Source organism: Bactrocera oleae, chromosome X (assembly GCF_042242935.1).
Source record: "Bactrocera oleae isolate idBacOlea1 chromosome X, idBacOlea1, whole genome shotgun sequence".
Classification (NCBI taxonomy): Eukaryota; Metazoa; Arthropoda; class Insecta; order Diptera; family Tephritidae; genus Bactrocera; species Bactrocera oleae.
The window spans coordinates 33,310,051-33,327,943 of NC_091541.1; the positions used below are offsets into that span (position 1 = coordinate 33,310,051).

At 35.4% G+C, this 17,893-nt stretch overlaps 1 protein-coding gene and 1 long non-coding RNA gene across 3 annotated transcripts; both read right to left on the reverse strand.

The window, feature by feature from the left end:
• Nucleotides 1-1,056: 1,056 nt before the first annotated feature.
• On the reverse strand, nt 1,057-5,665 carry LOC138855678 (uncharacterized). Of its 2 annotated transcripts, none has more exons than XM_070112386.1 (2): nt 3,063-5,665; nt 1,057-1,397 (listed from the first exon to the last, which is right to left on the reverse strand). In XM_070112386.1, the coding sequence occupies exon 1, from the start codon at nt 5,452-5,454 to the stop codon at nt 4,174-4,176; it is 1,281 nt and encodes a 426-aa protein (XP_069968487.1). In that variant the 5' UTR covers nt 5,455-5,665; the 3' UTR covers nt 1,057-1,397; nt 3,063-4,173. The 2 variants fall into 2 exon arrangements, with proteins under 2 accessions (XP_069968487.1, XP_069968486.1); XM_070112385.1 differs by having other exon boundaries at nt 2,984-5,665.
• Nucleotides 5,666-13,485: 7,820 nt separating this feature from the next.
• LOC138857986 (uncharacterized) lies at nt 13,486-17,850 on the reverse strand. Its single transcript, XR_011397246.1, has 2 exons — nt 16,866-17,850; nt 13,486-13,923 (listed from the first exon to the last, which is right to left on the reverse strand). It is a non-coding gene; the product is annotated as an uncharacterized lncRNA (long non-coding RNA).
• Nucleotides 17,851-17,893: the final 43 nt, after the last annotated feature.

Below are 17,893 nucleotides of genomic sequence, written 5' to 3' on the forward strand. Positions count from 1 at the left end.
TAATTTTAAAATTGGATTGTTTTGATGGTATACTCTACTTTGATTTTCGCTGTGTAGCGTTTGGGTTTTTATTGCCTTTGAGCAGCATGGTGCTTCTTGGCAATTTTCGGGATTTGGCACTTCGGGATTCGCTGTTGCAACTAAACCAGTGGCTCTTTTCATATTTGCGCTGTTTGGGGGTGATCTGGAAAAATTGTTATAATGAAGCATAGAATGATGTCGTTTATGACAATAAACGCAATTAAATTTGCTTTCGCACTCTTTAAGTGTATGCGCATGTGATAGGCCATTTGTACAAAGTCTTTTTGTTTTTATAAAATTGTTTCTGTCGATAATATTCAATTTTTTGAAAAGTCTTTCATCTGTTGCCACGTTGGGCATTTTTTTCGAGATGAGAGCGATTGCTCCCACAAAAGTAACGATTTTTCTGGTAATGCGACGGTGCATATGTTTACCAGTATAGGGTCCCAGCTGTTTATGGGAATATTTTGTGTCGATAAAACCGACAAACAATTAGAAACAGTGGATTGTAGTCTAATAAATTCTTCACTTGTTTCTTTTTGAATTTTAGGCAAGTTTATAAGTGTCGTTACTTGTTTATCGACCAATATTCTTTCATTTTCATATCTTGCTTTTAGAGCTTCCCAAGCCAAATTGAAATTGTCGTCATTTAGTGCGAACTGTTTAACTATGACGCCTGCTTGACCTTTTGTTTTGTATCGGAGGTGATACAATTTTTGTGCTTTTAATAATTTTGGATGGTTGATATATACGGCAGTGAACACGTCCCGGAAGGACGGCCATTCTTCATAACCTCCATAAAATATTTCTGTGTCACATGCGGGCACCTCGAGATGGATGCCTGAACTTGCCTCTTGACTTTGAATTTGTGGCAAAAGCCACAAAACACAATAGAATCTACGCAAAATGAAGGAACAAATTCATGAGAAGTAACGGTATTTCCAATTCAAGCTAACTGGACGCAGACTTTCTGGTGCCTATATTTACTTGTTATTACACTAAAATCCCGTTATCTTAAAAATGAAAAAAGGAATATAAAATTTTTGTTTTTGCATTTTGAACTTAAGAATATAAAGAAATACATGTACAAAATTTGAACTGAAATACCTATTTACATTGTTTTTACTTCACTTAAAAAATAGTGTCGGGTGAACGCAGACTTTATTGGCTATGTGTATATTTATAAATATATTTAACGCACTTTACACATATTTTTCAAGTCACTTAGTTGTTGTTCTTGTTGTAGCGGCAAAGTTCTTCAGAATTCAGATGAATTAGCTGTAATTACCAGTTCAGTGCGTTAAACATTTTCTTGTGAAAAAATTACCCTGGTCGGTCCAACACCGGGGTGTTTATAGCTCTTTTGCACCAAACTCCTTTCAGCAGCGGAAAAAATAAAATAATTAATTTTAATGTATCACAATTTTTTATTTTTAATGCATGTGTATTAAAAAAATTTTAAAAAAAAGCTTTTTTTCTTGGTGTTTTTTTTTTGAAAAAATTCACTGCCCGCTCACGGATTTGTAATATTCGCGTCTAAATAAGACGATTTAAAAAAATTTCAGTTTTGAGGCCTCCTTAGTTGGGGGACCTAAACTATAAATTTACCAAAGTAATATTTAAAATAGTGCTTCATAAAGGAGCGAATCAAATGTTTGAATATGTTCATATGCATATATGGAAAATATTTTTGACATATTTTCGTACTCTTCAAATTGTATAGTCAGTTCACCAGAAATCCATTATTTTTCCAATAGATGGCTTTTGTAATGAGAATCTCGCGTTTTAAAAGTTGGATCCGGTTACGGTATACGGCGTTAGAAAGATTTTGAGTCCTCCTATTGGCTGGGATTTAGAAAACATTCCCTGAATTCGGGGTTAAAATCGGTATGTACGGTTAGAAGAAGGGGAAAACTTCAGTTTAGCATCCCACGATTTCAGCTTCAATAGGGGTATGGTTGGATAGAGGAATGGCCGCCGAAAACTTTTAGTTTTCGAGATATTTGCATTTTAAGTTGAAAATTTCACAAACTTTATTTTACAATTTCTCGATTTATGGTTAACTTTTCTTTTATATTATGCCCTTATTATACACTAACACTTCACTACAATGTTTCTACATATTTATTTTATATTAAATATTTAAATATTTGCTTTAGCATTTTATTTTTACACAATTTTCGTTATATGAACAATAACAAATGGGTTCCATGTTGACATCTAACAAGTGTTGCCATATCTATTATATATATATATTTATATTTTGAAAACGAATTAATATGAACAATAAGAGGATTATACCCCAAATACATGAACTATAATTTTGTTTATTCCCTTCTATTGATAAATTATGGTATTGGATTGGCGGTATTAATTATATATGTTCGTGATCTGGAGAATCTCCTCTATCCAACCATACTCCTCTTAACCCTGGAATCGTGGGATGCTTAACTAAAGTCGACCAGAAGAAGTTCTCCAGACTTAGAATATATATAAATACATAGTTGCCGTTGACTTACGTTTTTGAGCTATTTGCATTTAAAGGTCAAAAATTCAACAATTTAAAGACCCCGTTTCTTCGTTTTATATCGATTTTTTTTTAGAGGTTTGTGTTTGAAGCCCAAAAATTGCAAAACTAATAAATGCTATTTCAGAATGTCTCACACACGCACATTTTTGTTTAGTGGGTATATACAATATAAAACAACATAAGCGTAAAATTCCTCGTAAATCGAAAAATTGCATACTATAAATTGGTAATTTAAATACAAATGATTCACAAACCATAAGTCACCGACAGCTATGTGTATAAATATCCCTAAGTTGGAGAACCTCCTCTATCTTTACCTATTAACTTAGCAAGCTTAAACTCATTCGGGGGTTGCTATTCTAAATCCCAGCCAATATGCTGTGTAGACTTTTTGGTTTATAGTCAGAAATCTTACGGCCTACCATTATTTACTTCTTATTTAGATTTGAAATTAATGTGTTAGAACATCCACAATAAAAACATCTAAATAAAATTTTAATGAAAACGTTACTTCTTTCTATATGAAAGGTTCTTTTGTATATTGCTTTTACTGTTCTATAGTTGTGTATCGAATAATCTAATTTAGCCTTAACCTTTCCTTTATTTAAATGCTTGCCGGTTTTTTGAGATTGCATTTTTCGATAAGTATCGATTAACATTAGAGCCAGCAAAATCGACCATTGTATAAATTTACAAGTAACCAGTCCTAATACTATGTTCGCACCGAATTGAAATCCTCTTGAAAACAAAATTTGTGGATTGTGGAACCAAAGTCGTTCTGACCGACATTGTGTGTTTTCGATGAGTTTTCATTGGCAGTTCACACATCTATTTGTTTACATTTGTTATGTACCCTACAAGAAAAGTGACGGTCATCTGATCTCATCTCCTCCTCTCAATAGCTCTGCTTACGTCTTTCTCCAATCAGTGGATAGTTCTGAATGTAAAACTTCAAATGTAAATTAACAGTACTGACATATGTTGTTATTGTTGTAACGGTCCCCGTTTGGGTGATTAATTCCAGATTCGTTGTCGTCGAGGTCATCTAACGGGAGGCCCAGGAAACGAGCTGTTTCGACGCGGTCGGACCATAGGGAGAAGGGTGTTAGATGAGTGGGGTTTGTTGGGCATGCAAAGAGGTGGTTAGTGTCATGCGGAGAATCATTGCGCGCAGGACATGTGTTTGGTATGTCGGGGTCTATTCTGGATAAGTAGGAGTTTAACCTGCTACAGTATCGAGAACGAAGTTGCGCGAGGGTCACTCTGGTTTCGTGAGACAACTCGAGCTCTACGTCTGCTATAGGTGGTTGGTGGTTTGACTCATAGTACGCCATTCACTGAGAGGGAGTCGATGAAGGTGTTAACGGCTCCACTGTGAATGGTGGTCAGTGCCTGTCTGAAGTTCATAGCGTCCGAAGTCCGGTCGGCGTACTGTCTGATGTCATCGACGTAATCAAAGAAAGACCTCTTGATGTTCCTAGGAGGCGGCTCCGCTACAAGCAGGCGACTACAGGAGTGGTTTCTACGAAAGCACCCTAGCAGAAACTGTTTGGAGAGGAGTTCGTTGTGTTCCTTAACCGGAAGCATAAGGGCCTCACTATTTAGGTGTTCGATTGGAGACATCAAGAGGCATCCCGTGATAGTCCGGAGTGCAGCGTACTGACAGGTCTGAAGCTTCTTCTTCTGCGTGCCACTGCATCCAGGCGACCATATTGTTCAAAGTAGACATCTGTATATACGGCATAATTCAAATTTGATTGTTTGGGTTTGAAGTCGAGTAAAAATGAGTCTTCGGATGTATGCTTTTCAACATTTTCTTTCAACAAATATTTGCTCGATTTATTTTTACACTTATTAAAATTTCGTGAAGAAAGCGCTTGAGTTGCCTTAGCAGGTGGAATCTTGAATACTTCTGGCGATATAGGTATTAGTCGTTTTTTTTTTCTAGAAATCTCCAAATGATTATTAAAGGTGCTCTTTAACTCCTTTTGTAAGCGTTCAGAGTTTTTAGTTAGAGCTACATTTTCAGCCAAATTTCCATTTCTCGGCTCGTTTGAAGTAGGGCATTTATAATCAAAATTAGTGTTCAGATTTATGTCATCCAAATCAGCTTCATAATACTGCTTCTGTAGATCAATCTGTGATTTAGTGCGATAACTGAAAGGTTGCGAATGTTCATCGCGGTATGCCCCTAATACATCATCATAAATCATTTTTAGAGCCACTTTCTGAGCGGTATATGTATGGAGGTTGATTCCATCATAAATATAATTCGTTTTCTCATTGGTAGCCTTTACTTGATTTGTTTTCAATTTGTTTTTTTGTTTTTCAGAATTTTCGGTTTTCGTCAATTTTTTGGTTGTAGTTGGAGGAAGTGGCGGTGGAGACGATGGAGGTTTTAATTTTCCAAGTTGATGTGATTGTATTGTGTGTTTAGCGCGTGCAACCAAAGTGTTGGACAATAAATTTTGAGTCTGCAAATTAATATTATCAGTTAACGAATTCGATGTTTTACTATTATTGACATTGGGCGAATAATTTTGTCCTCTGCTCTTTGAAGACGACGGCAAAATATGTTTGACACTTGTTGTACTTAAACTAGCACAAGATGAGATAGACGAAGATGAATTTGATGATAACGATGAAGCAGACAGAGACATATTTTCCAAGTACTTCAAAGAAATTTCCGGTGTTATTAGAGTTTCGTTAATGATCTCATTTTGTTGAGTTGCTTTCCAAGTATACCAGAGCGTGCCATATGATGATTTTGTAGTGGTTATATCAGATGCAATACGCTGAGCTAATAGATTTAAATTATTAAAATAATCTTGTGCCATTTGCAGATTTAACGAGGTAAACTGGAAAGCGGCCATTTTTATAACACTTATTTTTATGTAGCTCATACAAACGGGAGTTTTCACGACTTTCCTGATAATTCCATTCTAAATAATAGAAAATTGTGTTACTACCATCAGTAAACAGCTTTGATTACATGGCAAGTGGGTTACGAGATTCGGTGTTCCAATGGAGTTAAATTCTGATCAAGAATGAAATCTCGAGTCAGCTTTAAGTTAAGGAATGTATCAGAAACTAGGTCTCCGGAAAACAGATAGAATTAACTCCAAGAAGAGAAGGACGGCTGAAGAAGTTATTTCTAATATGTGGAGGGCAGTGTGACGAACACGGATGATAGAACAAAATCGAATCGACGATAAATTGTCAGAAGCAACTAGTTAGCGAATTCGTAGTTAAAGATTTACTATATAAGGGATGCTGGATTGTGCAGCATACACAGTTCTAATTATAGTGTTGCCGTGTAAAGAGCAACTAAGCTATAAGCAAGAATTTAGCAAACAAACCAAAAACAAATTTCGACCGCATATTTCTGGTAGTTGGAACTAGCAAAACATTCCTTATTTCGATAATCCTTGCTGAGGTACCATCAAGAATTGGCATCCCAATGGCCGTTGCATCATCTGGCATCGCAGCAGCTTTATTAAATGGAGGTAGAACAGCTCATTTGGCATTTAAGGGTCGTTAGGGACCTAACCAAAACTTTATCGGCAACATGTTGAAAAATGGTTTCTCAATATCTGGTTAGCAACATTCTGTCAGTTAAGTTCTGGTAAACTGTTCCGAATAAAGGAGCCTTGATTAGTTTCTAACCAGAAAATTGAAATGACACCTGTCCGCTGTAAAATCTTAAGTAAAAATCAGCAGCATAAATGGCTTTCGGACGGGGACTTTTTTGTCGTTCATTCTCATTATATGTTATTTGAGTATTCACAAGGTGTCATATAGTGTCATATCGCCATATTGTTTTATTTTTTTATGACTGTCATATCAACACTGTTGTTGTTTCCCATGCAAAATGCGTGTTCACAATAATCAAACTATTTGTAGGTAAGCTAACCACAACTTGGCGAAAACGGTTCTGTCAGTCAAAGCTGGTGTATTGAGAAAGTGGGCCTTATTTTATTAGTTTATAATGTAAAAGTTTAAGTGAAATGAATAGAATAATGTTGCGTAAAAAAATTTGGATTATATTCAACTAAACGCATTTATCTATTGACAATTATTATGGTTATCGAATTCACTTCTCCCACAAAAATGTTTTGGCACCTTTTATATCCGAAGGAACATTTAAAAAACTCGTTTTTAATGGGTTACTAGAGGATCTCGTACACGAATTGCTGTGGCTAAGGTATACATTATTTATAAACTATTCAATACAGTAAAATTGTATTTATGAATAAAAACGAAAACGTTATTGCCGGTGTAAGAATAACCCCGCGGATTACTTCCAAATTAGAAAATTATTGATACTACTTTTCATCGATTTGTTATTAAGCTCAAAGAAATATTAAATATGTTATGTTGATTTTTTTTTTATAAACTTTATATTCAAGTTGGTAACTAATGAGTAATTTTCAAAGTTGTTAGTTGATAACATTTGAGTAATGGAAGAAGGTAGATCATTCTTAATTTTTAACAGTAATATTAATAATTTTTCTTTATAAACATTTTCAAATTCAAATTGATTTAGCTCTTTTGTATTGCATTGTACATCTGGCAGTATCATTGGAAAACGTGGCAAGAAGACCATTTCTCCATTAAATTTTCAAGTCAAAATGGTTGCTACAGTAATATTTCCTGTAATATTTTTGATTACCAAACGTGTACCGTTACATAATTAAGATGAATTCAAATTACGCTGAATAATACTAGGTGAACCAATTTTTAACCTAAGATTATGTGATGAAATTCCGAGATTCTAGATAATATATTGTTCCAATTTCATCATCAACAGTAGTTATTTAAAATGCATCTGGTAACTTGCAACAACTATTGCAACTGGAAATTATTTTAATCAACTTCTACATTTTTGGCCGCTAGTGTAGTTAGTTGATCCAAAATAATTAATTTTTATTTTTCGGAACGTACTCTCAATTAATGAAGCTTTTTTTTCGTTATACACTGCGTACTTGTTAAATTGTATTGTTTCTTAGGGTGGATCAGTTTGTAATTGTTTGCACACATTTATGGTCCATTGAAGTGTTTCACCATCCATGATAAGACAGCACCACTGAAAACTTCATCGTTGCCGTTTAAATCGTGCATTGTTCTGTGCAATGCTTAGAGAATATTTGTGAGCTATTATGCTCTCATCTCAAATTATAATTAAACTTTTTATCAACACTGCTCTATTCCGCTATTTTTTATATTAGAAGTTGCGTTTGGTTATTTTTGAGTGCCTCTGCGTCATTCGTCGATAATTTAGCAAAGTAGCCGCAACGCCTTGTCGATCCATGCGATTTCTTATCGGTTCCACATGGCGCGTCCTAAAAAAAAACAGCCTTTTTCAGTAGCAACATCCACTATAACCCATATATTTATGTATATGTACAAAAATTGCTGTACTCTTGCAGTTGCAATTATTATTATTTTTTTTTTAAGTTCTAAGCTATCTCCTCAACAATTTTCAGCCAAATCGGTTAAACCGTTCTAGTGTTATTAATAGTCTAACTAACACGACTCGTTTTTGTATACACTTCATTTTTCAAAATCAATATATTTTGTACTTATAAATTCAAACAAATACAACTTTCGCATTCAGAATCCCTTTTAACCATTCACTTAATTTCATTTATTCTAATCATTTCACTTAAAAAATTTCCCCGAAAAAAGTAAATTCTTGTATTTTATCAATCTTGATTCCTTTCAGCATTCCTTGTAGGCTAGGAGAAGCTGACTTGCTGAGGCCCACACGTACTTCTTTCTCGAAGAACGTTATCAAAATTATTGATAATTTGAAAAGGGAATTAAAAGTTCAAATCTAACGCGTTTCTTGAGTCATGGTGTAGATGAGATGAAATCAGATTCTCTGTTCAGATGACTCCGCTGAAGCTCTTTAAAAGTTAAAGTTTTTCTCTGACCATTCGGACGATGTGTTGGGTGCATTCAATTCGACTGCGAATGTAAAGTGTTGGTGTGTTTATCGTCGAGGAGACAAGCTAGAGCGTTATAAAGTTGGATCTCAACCTGTGTTCCTGTGTGTTAGGGTTCCCTGAGCCAATAGCTCATCGATTGTTCTTTGAATTTCCAACTTCGCCATAAACGAAAGTCTTCTCGAACTAGTGTACACGGGATTTAATTTTCATTGAGTAAACATTAACTTTCGGCCCTTCTCATTTAATTGTGCATATATATTGTACAGTGGTAGCAGACTGGCAACTAGCTAGTGGGTTTCTATATAAATCAAGAAAGCGAAGTGCACGAACAAAACTTATTTTGAGCTCTTATGTTAAATAACTCATTTGGGTTAAAACTAATTGTCTTTGTTTGGCCCAATGCTATTTGCATTTTGTTTAAAAGGTCACGCCCAACCAGCACTGGTACAACCGCACCTGAATCTGGCAAAATAGAAAAATTGTGGAGCAATTTGTGCTGACAAAATATAAATTTACATGTGAAAATACCATAAATTTTTAATTGTTTATTACCGATTCCACGATATTGTGTCAACTTTTGTTTACTGCTGAGTTTTACTGATTATGACACGTAAGACCGTTTTATGAAACTAATGGGACCGCCAGTATCAAATAAAGCAAAAAGAGAAATTATACAATATAAGTGCACTTTTTTTTATTGAGGAAGGCAACACTCACCAAATTATTTGAAGAAAATCGTTCTGCCTGTTGACGGACTTCAGGATTTGCATCATCTCCTACAGCGGCAGCAATATTCGGTTGTTTCCTGGTGCAGCGAAACGAGGACAGTTTTGGCGTGTGTGGCCGATTTCGGAACACATGAAGCATGAATTCGGTGGACGTCTGGGAGCCGTACAAGCATTCTGATGCCATGTTGAAAGCAACTAAAATAACGTACGCTGCTTATATCCACTTGTCCACTTAAAGCTGGTTTGGCCTTTGTCTGGATGGTCGCTTGGACTGTGAAAGTTTTCCGCTCGGTACATAAGTAGATTTGTCATTCAAACAATCAATGATTATATCATCCAAATCAGCTTCAAGTACTTTAACTCGGCTAGCAATATATTGCATTTGGACAATGTATTATCACGGTGTTTCTGCTGGTTTAATACGACGCTAAAAATTTTAAAATGGGCGTGGCACCGCCAACCCTTAGGTGAAATCCTATATCTTAGAAACTATCGAACTAATGTCAACCAAATTTTGTTATGTGAGGTTACCCAGCCATTCCTATAACACACTTTGAAAATGGACGAAATCGTACATCGACTATAAAACTATGCAGCTAAAAGCAGGTACTATCCAAAAATGCCCCTAAAGCTATGCAGCTTAAAGCATCAACGATCCCTGCTGTCATTTGAATAAAAAATTTACTCAAACGCATCCTTAAAGAAAGTGAAAAAACTACGTGTGATTAATAGTAAGTATGGTTTAAAATACTAAAAAATATGAACTTAAAGAACATTAAGCTAAAAGGAGAAAAATAATATAGGTTTAAAAAATTAAAAAACACGCTTTTAAACCACTTCAAACTAAAAAGCGAAAAAAAAAATTCCTTATATAAACTGACAGAAATATTGACCGATGGTGTGCGATTCGGTTCAGATGGTGTGCACACGATTAAACCGGTATCGATACAATTTCCAGTAAAATATAGCTATGGAACTGCCGAGAGACGAATGTTACCAGTAATCCTGAATTAGGCTTCAACCGTCCACAAGATGCAAGGTTGTACAGTTGATCATGCAATTGTTTATCTAGACTCGCGAATGTTTGCTGCTGAACAAGCTAATGTAGCACTTAGTCGTGTGAGATCTTTAGACGGTATTCGGATTGAAGAACTTGATTGCTCTAAGTTAACAGGAAAAACCCCGTGCAACAGTGTAGCTTTAGATGAAATGACTAGTGAATAAAAACTTGCACCCGATATATTAAGAAGCACATCCCACGTTAACAGCAACCAAACAATTAAAGAATTAAAATATTATTTGTATTTAGTTGAACAATTTAGTTTATTATTCGAATTTTATTATGACGTTGTACACAATAAAATTCCTTAATATACATGTTTATATATTGAACAATTTATAATATAGAATTTTAGGTGTTGACGCGGCGCAGTGTAGACTTGAAAAATTGAGTTGCGCGCAGGATCGCTATTACTTCGAATGAGGTGGAAAAGCTGCGCTGATCATTCCTTTTGTTAGCTGGTGATGTACACGCGCGGTGTTCTGGTGTGTTGTACACTGTCCTATCTGGTGTCATCTGGTGTGGTGTATTGGTGAGAATGTGGTGGGCATTATTAGGGTGCGCCAGTTTTTCCGAGTAGAGTGGTGTGGTTATTTACTGAGGCTTAGCTCATTTAAACATCCTGGGCCCCCTAAGCGAATATTTTGCCTAGTGTTGCACATATTTGCAGTAAACGTTCCAGGTATCTCGGCGTACTGTTGGAGTAGCAGAGCGCGCGGTATGCATGATAATGCAGTAGTGGTAGATCCATATTTACCTGTACGTGTAGGATGGAATTTTGATTTTGAAATGGATATTATGTGTTTCGATTTGAAAGTTAGTGCGTTAAGCAAGCAACGTTGTTTTGCATTTATTAGATTGGTGGTTGTGACGACGTATTATTAGATGGTATAATTTTGTTTATTCATTTTATTGCCGGTTATCTACTATTACTTTATTATCGGCTTATAGGATGGCGACTCCACGCCTAGCTCAGATATGGCCGGAATGGGTGCTCCATTGAAACCTTTGAAGAGGGATATTGCGAGCGTAAGATTTATGATTTATGGCTACTTTTTAAGTGGATTTGTATTAAAGTATTACAAGTATTTCCCATAAACCACCAATACGAGGAGGGCTTAGATATATGCGATTAGAGCGACCTTTGCTTGTTGTAAGGCTTGGTGCGTTATTGTATCGCATTGGGAGTATGGGGATCGCTTAACTTTATTTTTAAATTGTTTTATATGATTATATTATGAAAAAGTAAGCTACTAGAGGACAATTTGTTATGTGTCAATTTTTCGACTTTTTTGGGACAATTTTGATATATATTAAAGTGCGTATGCATTAATTTGACAAGTAGGATTTTTGTATCATTATTGGCAAGAGCCATCCTGCGGGGTCGAAAAGTCACATATTTGTGTTTTTAAAACTGATCTTGTCAGAAGGGACTCTGGCTTTGTTTTTTCTGCCAATTCGTGCAGTGTGGAACATTGTGAATTTAGTGGTAGTCGTATGACGTACCGGCCATTATTTGATCGAGTAGTTGTGGCTTTGTAGAAGTCTTCACAATACTGATCTTCTAGAGTTGTAATTGATATGAGGTGGCATTTTTCTAACTCCCGAAATTTCCTTGATTGTGAATTAAGGTATTCTTTGAATTTTCGTCAACTTGAGTTCTTGATGTGGAAACTGGTTCAGGAACTAGTCCACTTAGAATCCAACCAAATATAGTGTTTTGTGCCAATAGTGTATTTGAAATTTTCTTAATACCTTCGAGTATTATCTGTGCTATGAGATCGCTGCCTATTAGAATATCTATTTGAGCGGGGGCGTTGCAGTCGGGATCTGCTAGCTTCAGGTGTGAAACCTTTTGCCAATGCTTGCTATTTATGTGATAGCTTGGAAGCATGTTAGTAAGTTGCGGAAGGACTATAGCTTCTGCTACAATTCGCTTATCCGCTTGGGGAGAAATTAGGGTAATGGGACAGATGTTATTTGAGTTTTGAACTACTCTTCCGCCCATTCCCGTAATTTTAAAATTGGATTGTTTTGATGATATACTCTACTTTGATTTTCGCTGTGTAGCGTTTGGGTTTTTATTGCCTTTGAACAGCATGGTGCTTCTTGGCAATTTTCGGGATTTCGCACTTCGGGATTCGCTGTTGCAACTAAACCCGTGGCTCTTTTCATATTTGCGCTGTTTGGGGGTGATCTGGAAAAATTGTTATAATGAAGCATAGAATGATGTCGTTTATGACAATAAACGCAATTAAATTTGCTTTCGCACTCTTTAAGTGTATGCGCATGTGATAGGCAATTTGTACAAAGTCTTTTTGTTTTTATAAAATTGTTTCTGTCGATAATATTCAATTTTTTGAATCTCTCGCAAGATTTGAGCTTATGCCCCCTTGTACATAGTTCGCATGACGTTTGTTTGTACTGTTAAGATGTGAACGTTTGATTTCTGAAGAAGCTTTTATTTAAATTGTTGTTGCTACTGGCTTGGGGACTGTGGAAGCTTCTATTTGGGTCGTGTTGAACGGTTTTCGTTCTGACCATTTTTTTATCTACCCTTTCTGCGATTTCGTATTGGGTTATTAAAAAGTCTTTCATCTGTTGCCACGTTGGGCATTTTTTTCGAGATGAGAGCGATTGCTCCCACAAAAGTAACGATTTTTCTGGTAATGCGACGGTGCATATGCTTAGCAGTATAGGGTCCCAGCTGTTTATGGGAATATTTTGTGTCGATAAAACCGACAAACAATTAGAAACAGTGGATTGTAGTCTAATAAATTCTTCACTTGTTTCTTTTTGAATTTTAGGCAAGTTTATAAGTGTCGTTACTTGTTTATCGACCAATATTCTTTCATTTTCATATCTTGCTTTTAGAGCTTCCCAAGCCAAATTGAAATTGTCGTCATTTAGTGCGAACTGTTTAACTATGACGCCTGCTTGACCTTTTGTTTTGTATCGGAGGTGATACAATTTTTGTGCTTTTGATAATTTTGGATGGTTGATATATACGGCAGTGAACATGTCCCGGAAGGACGGCCATTCTTCATAACCTCCATAAAATATTTCTGTGTCACATGCGGGCACCTCGAGATGGATGCCTGAACTTCCCTCTTGACTTTGAATTTGTGGCAAAAGCCACAAAACACAATAGAATCTACGCAAAATGAAGGAACAAATTCATGAGAAATAACGGTATTTCCAATTCAAGCTAACTGAACGCAGACTTTCTGGTGCCTTTATTTACTTGTTATTACACTAAAATCCCGTTATCTCAAAAATGAAAAAAGGAATATAAAATTTTTGTTTTTGCATTTTGAACTTAAGAATATAAAGAAATACATGTACAAAATTTGAACTGAAATACCTATTTACATTGCTTTTACTTCACTTAAAAAATAGTGTCGGATGAACGCAGACTTTATTGGCTATGTGTATATTTATAAATATATTTAACGCACTTTACACATATTTTTCAAGTCACTTAGTTGTTGTTCTTGTTGTAGCGGAAAAGTTCTTCAGAATTCAGATAAATTAGCTGTAATTACCAGTTCAGTGCGTTAAACATTTTCTTGTGAAAAAATTACCCTGGTCGGTCCAACACCGGGGTGTTTATAGCTCTTTTGCACCAAACTCCTTTCAGCAGCGGAAAAAATAAAATAATTAATTTTAATGTATCACAATTTTTTATTTTTAATGCATGTGTATTAAAAAAATTAAAAAAAAAAACCTTTTTTTTGGTTTGTTTTTTTTTTGAAAAAAAATTATTGAAAAAATTCACTGCCCGCTCTCGGATTTGTAATATTCGCGTCTAAATAAGACGATTTAAAAAAATTTCAGTTTTGAGGCCTCCTTAGTTGGGGGACCTAAACTATAAATTTACCAAAGTAATATTTAAAATAGTGCTTCATAAAGGAGCGAATCAAATGTTTGAATATGTTCATATGCATATATGGAAAATATTTTTGACATATTTTCGTACTCTTCAAATTGTATAGTCAGTTCACCAGAAATCCATTATTTTTCCAATAGATGGCTTTTGTAATGAGAATCTCGCGTTTTAAAAGTTGGATCCGGTTACGGTATACGGCGTTAGAAAGATTTTGAGTCCTCCTATTGGCTGGGATTTAGAAAACATTCCCTGAATTCGGGGTTAAAATGGGTATGTACGGTTAGAAGGGGAAAACTTCAGTTTAGCATCCCACGATTTCAGCTTCAATAGGGGTATGGTTGGATAGAGGAATGGCCGCCGAAAACTTTTAGTTTTCGAGATATTTGCATTTTAAGTTGAAATTTCACAAATTTTATTTTACAATTTCTCGATTTATGGTTAACTTTTCTTTTATATTATGCCCTTATTATACACTAACACTTCACTACAATGTTTCTACATATTTATTTTATATTAAATATTTGCTTTAAAAAAGCATGTTATTTTTACACAATTTTCGTTATATGAACAATAACAAATGGGTTCCATGTTGACATCTAACAAGTGTTGCCATATCTATTATATATATATATTTATATTTTGAAAACGAATATGAACAATAAAAGAGGATTATACCCCAAATACATGAACTATAATTTTGTTCATTCCCTTCTATTGATAAATTATGGTATTGTATTGGCGGTAATAATTATATATATTCGTGATCTGGAGAATCTCCTCTATCCAACCATACTCCTCTTAACCCTGGAATCGTGGGATGCTTAACTAAAGCCGACCCAGAAGAAGTTCTACAGACTTAGAATATATATAAATACATAGTTGCCGTTGACTTACGTTTTTGAGCTATTTGCATTTAAAGGTCAAAAATTCAACAATTTAAAGACCCCGTTTCTTCGTTTTATATCGATTTTTTTTTTAGAGATTTGTGTTTGAAGCCCAAAAATTGTAAAACTAATAAATGCTATTTCAGAATGTCTCACACACGCACATTTTTGTTTAGTGGGTATATACAATATAAAACAACATAAGCGTAAAATTCCTCGTAAATCGAAAAATTGCATACTATAAATTGGTAATTTGGGTCGGCTTTAGAATAACGTCCCACGCTTTCGTGGATAAAATGGGTATGGGCGGATAGAGGAGATCCTCCAGATCAAGAATATATATAGATATAGCCGCGGGAAAGTTATAGTTTTCGAGATATTTACGTTTAAAGTTGAAAATTTCAACTATTTAAAGTACTTATTTTTGCGATTTAAAATGAATTATACACTTATATTTTTCACTTTTATATCCACTAACACTTGACTAAATCGTTTTTACAAATTTTTTTTATATTAGATGCTGCAAAAATAGCTTTATTTCAATATTTAAATCATTCTTCAGTTTTATTAATTTTGACAATAACAAAATGGTTGTGAATGTCAAAACATCAGTGTTGCCATACTAATATATTTTGTAAACGAAGAAAAATAAAATAAACTCAGAGATTGTGCCCTAGATACAGGAAACAACGCAAAAAGAATTTCTGCGCGTAAAAACTTTGGTACACCCCGGTGTTGGATCGACCAGGGTTATTTTTTTGAAGCGCGGCCGAAGGCCGCCAACGCAAAAAGGAGTTCTGCGCAAAAAAACTTTGGTACACCCCGGTGTTGGATCGACCAGGGTTATTTTTTTGAAGCGCGGCCGAAGGCCGCCAACGCAAAAAGGAGTTCTGCGCAAAAAAACCTTGATACACCCCGGTGTTGGACCGACCAGGGTTATTTTTTTGAAGCGCGGCCGAAGGCCGCCAACGCAAAAAGAAGTTCTGCACGAAAAATATTTTGATACACCCCGGTGTTGGACCGACCAGGGTTATTTTTTTTGAAGCGCGGCCGAAGGCCGCCAACGCAAAAAGAAATTCTACAAGAAAAAAGGATTATTGTCATAGAGGGTATAACATAATACTTAACATCAATGCTTTGTTATAGTTTATTTCTCTAGGTTTTGGATTCCTGCATTTGGGGTATTATCTGTTTTAATTTCTTTCAGTTCAATTACAAAAGATGTCGATAAGGTAACACTGGTTATTTGAAATTTTGCAACCCTTTTGTTATTGTCAGAATTAATAGAATTCAACAATAATTTAATTATTAAATTAAACTATTTTTGCACTATATAATGTAAAAAACATGTGTACAAACGAATTAGTGAAGTGTTAGTGGATATAAAAGTGGAAAATATAAGTGTATAACTCATTCGAAATGGGAAAAATGCGTACTTTAAATAGTCGAAATTTTGAACTTTAAACCCAAATATCTCGAAAACTATAAGTTTCCCGCGGCTATATCTATATATATTCTTGATCTGGAGGATCTCCTCTATCCGACCATACCCATTTTATCCCCGAAAGCGTGGGACGTTATACTAAAGTTTTCCCGGTAATTTAAATACAAATGATTCACAAACCATAAGTCACCGACAGCTATGTGTATAAATATCCCTAAGTTGGAGAACCTCCTCTATCTTTACCTATTAACTTAGCAAGCTTAAACTCATTCGGGGGTTGCTATTCTAAATCCCAGCCAATATGCTGTGTAGACTTTTTGGTTTATAGTCAGAAATCTTACGGCCTACCATTATTTACTTCTTATTTAGATTTGAAATTAATGTGTTAGAACATCCACAATAAAAACATCTAAATAAAATTTTAATGAAAACGTTACTTCTTTCTATATGAAAGGTTCTTTTGTATATTGCTTTTACTGTTCTATAGTTGTGTATCGAATAATCTAATTTAGCCTTAACCTTTCCTTTATTTAAATGCTTGCCGGCTTTTTGAGATTGCATTTTTCGATAAGTATCGATTAACATTAGAGCCAGCAAAATCGACCATTGTATAAATTTACAAGTAACCAGTCCTAATACTATGTTCGCACCGAATTGAAATCCTCTTGAAAACAAAATTTGTGGATTGTGGAACCAAAGTCGTTCTGACCGACATTGTGTGTTTTCGATGAGTTTTCATTGACAGTTCACACATCTATTTGTTTACATTTGTTATGTACCCTACAAGAAAAGTGACGGTCATCTGATCTCATCTCCTCCTCTCAATAGCTCTGCTTACGTCTTTCTCCAATCAGTGGATAGTTCTGAATGTAAAAACTCAAATGTAAATTAACAGTACTGACATATGTTGTTATTGTTGTAACGGTCCCCGTTTGGGTGATTAATTCCAGATTCGTTGTCGTCAAGGTCATCTAACGGGAGGCCAAGGAAACGAGCTGTTTCGACGCGGTCGGACCATAGGAAGAAGAGTGTTAGATGAGTGGGGTTTGTTGGGCATGCAAAGAGGTGGTTAGTGTCATGCGGAGAATCATTGCGCGCAGGACATGTGTTTGGTATGTCGGGGTCTATTCTGGATAAGTAGGAGTTTAACCTGCTACAGTATCGAGAACGAAGTTGCGCGAGGGTCACTCTGGTTTCGTGAGGCAACTCGAGCTCTACGTCTGCTATAGGTGGTTGGTGGTTTGACTCATAGTACGCCATTCACTGAGAGGGAGTCGATGAAGGTGTTAACGGCTCCACTGTGAATGGTGGTCAGTGCCTGTCTGAAGTTCATAGCGTCCGAAGTCCGGTCGGCGTACTGTCTGATGTCGTCGACGTAATCAAGGA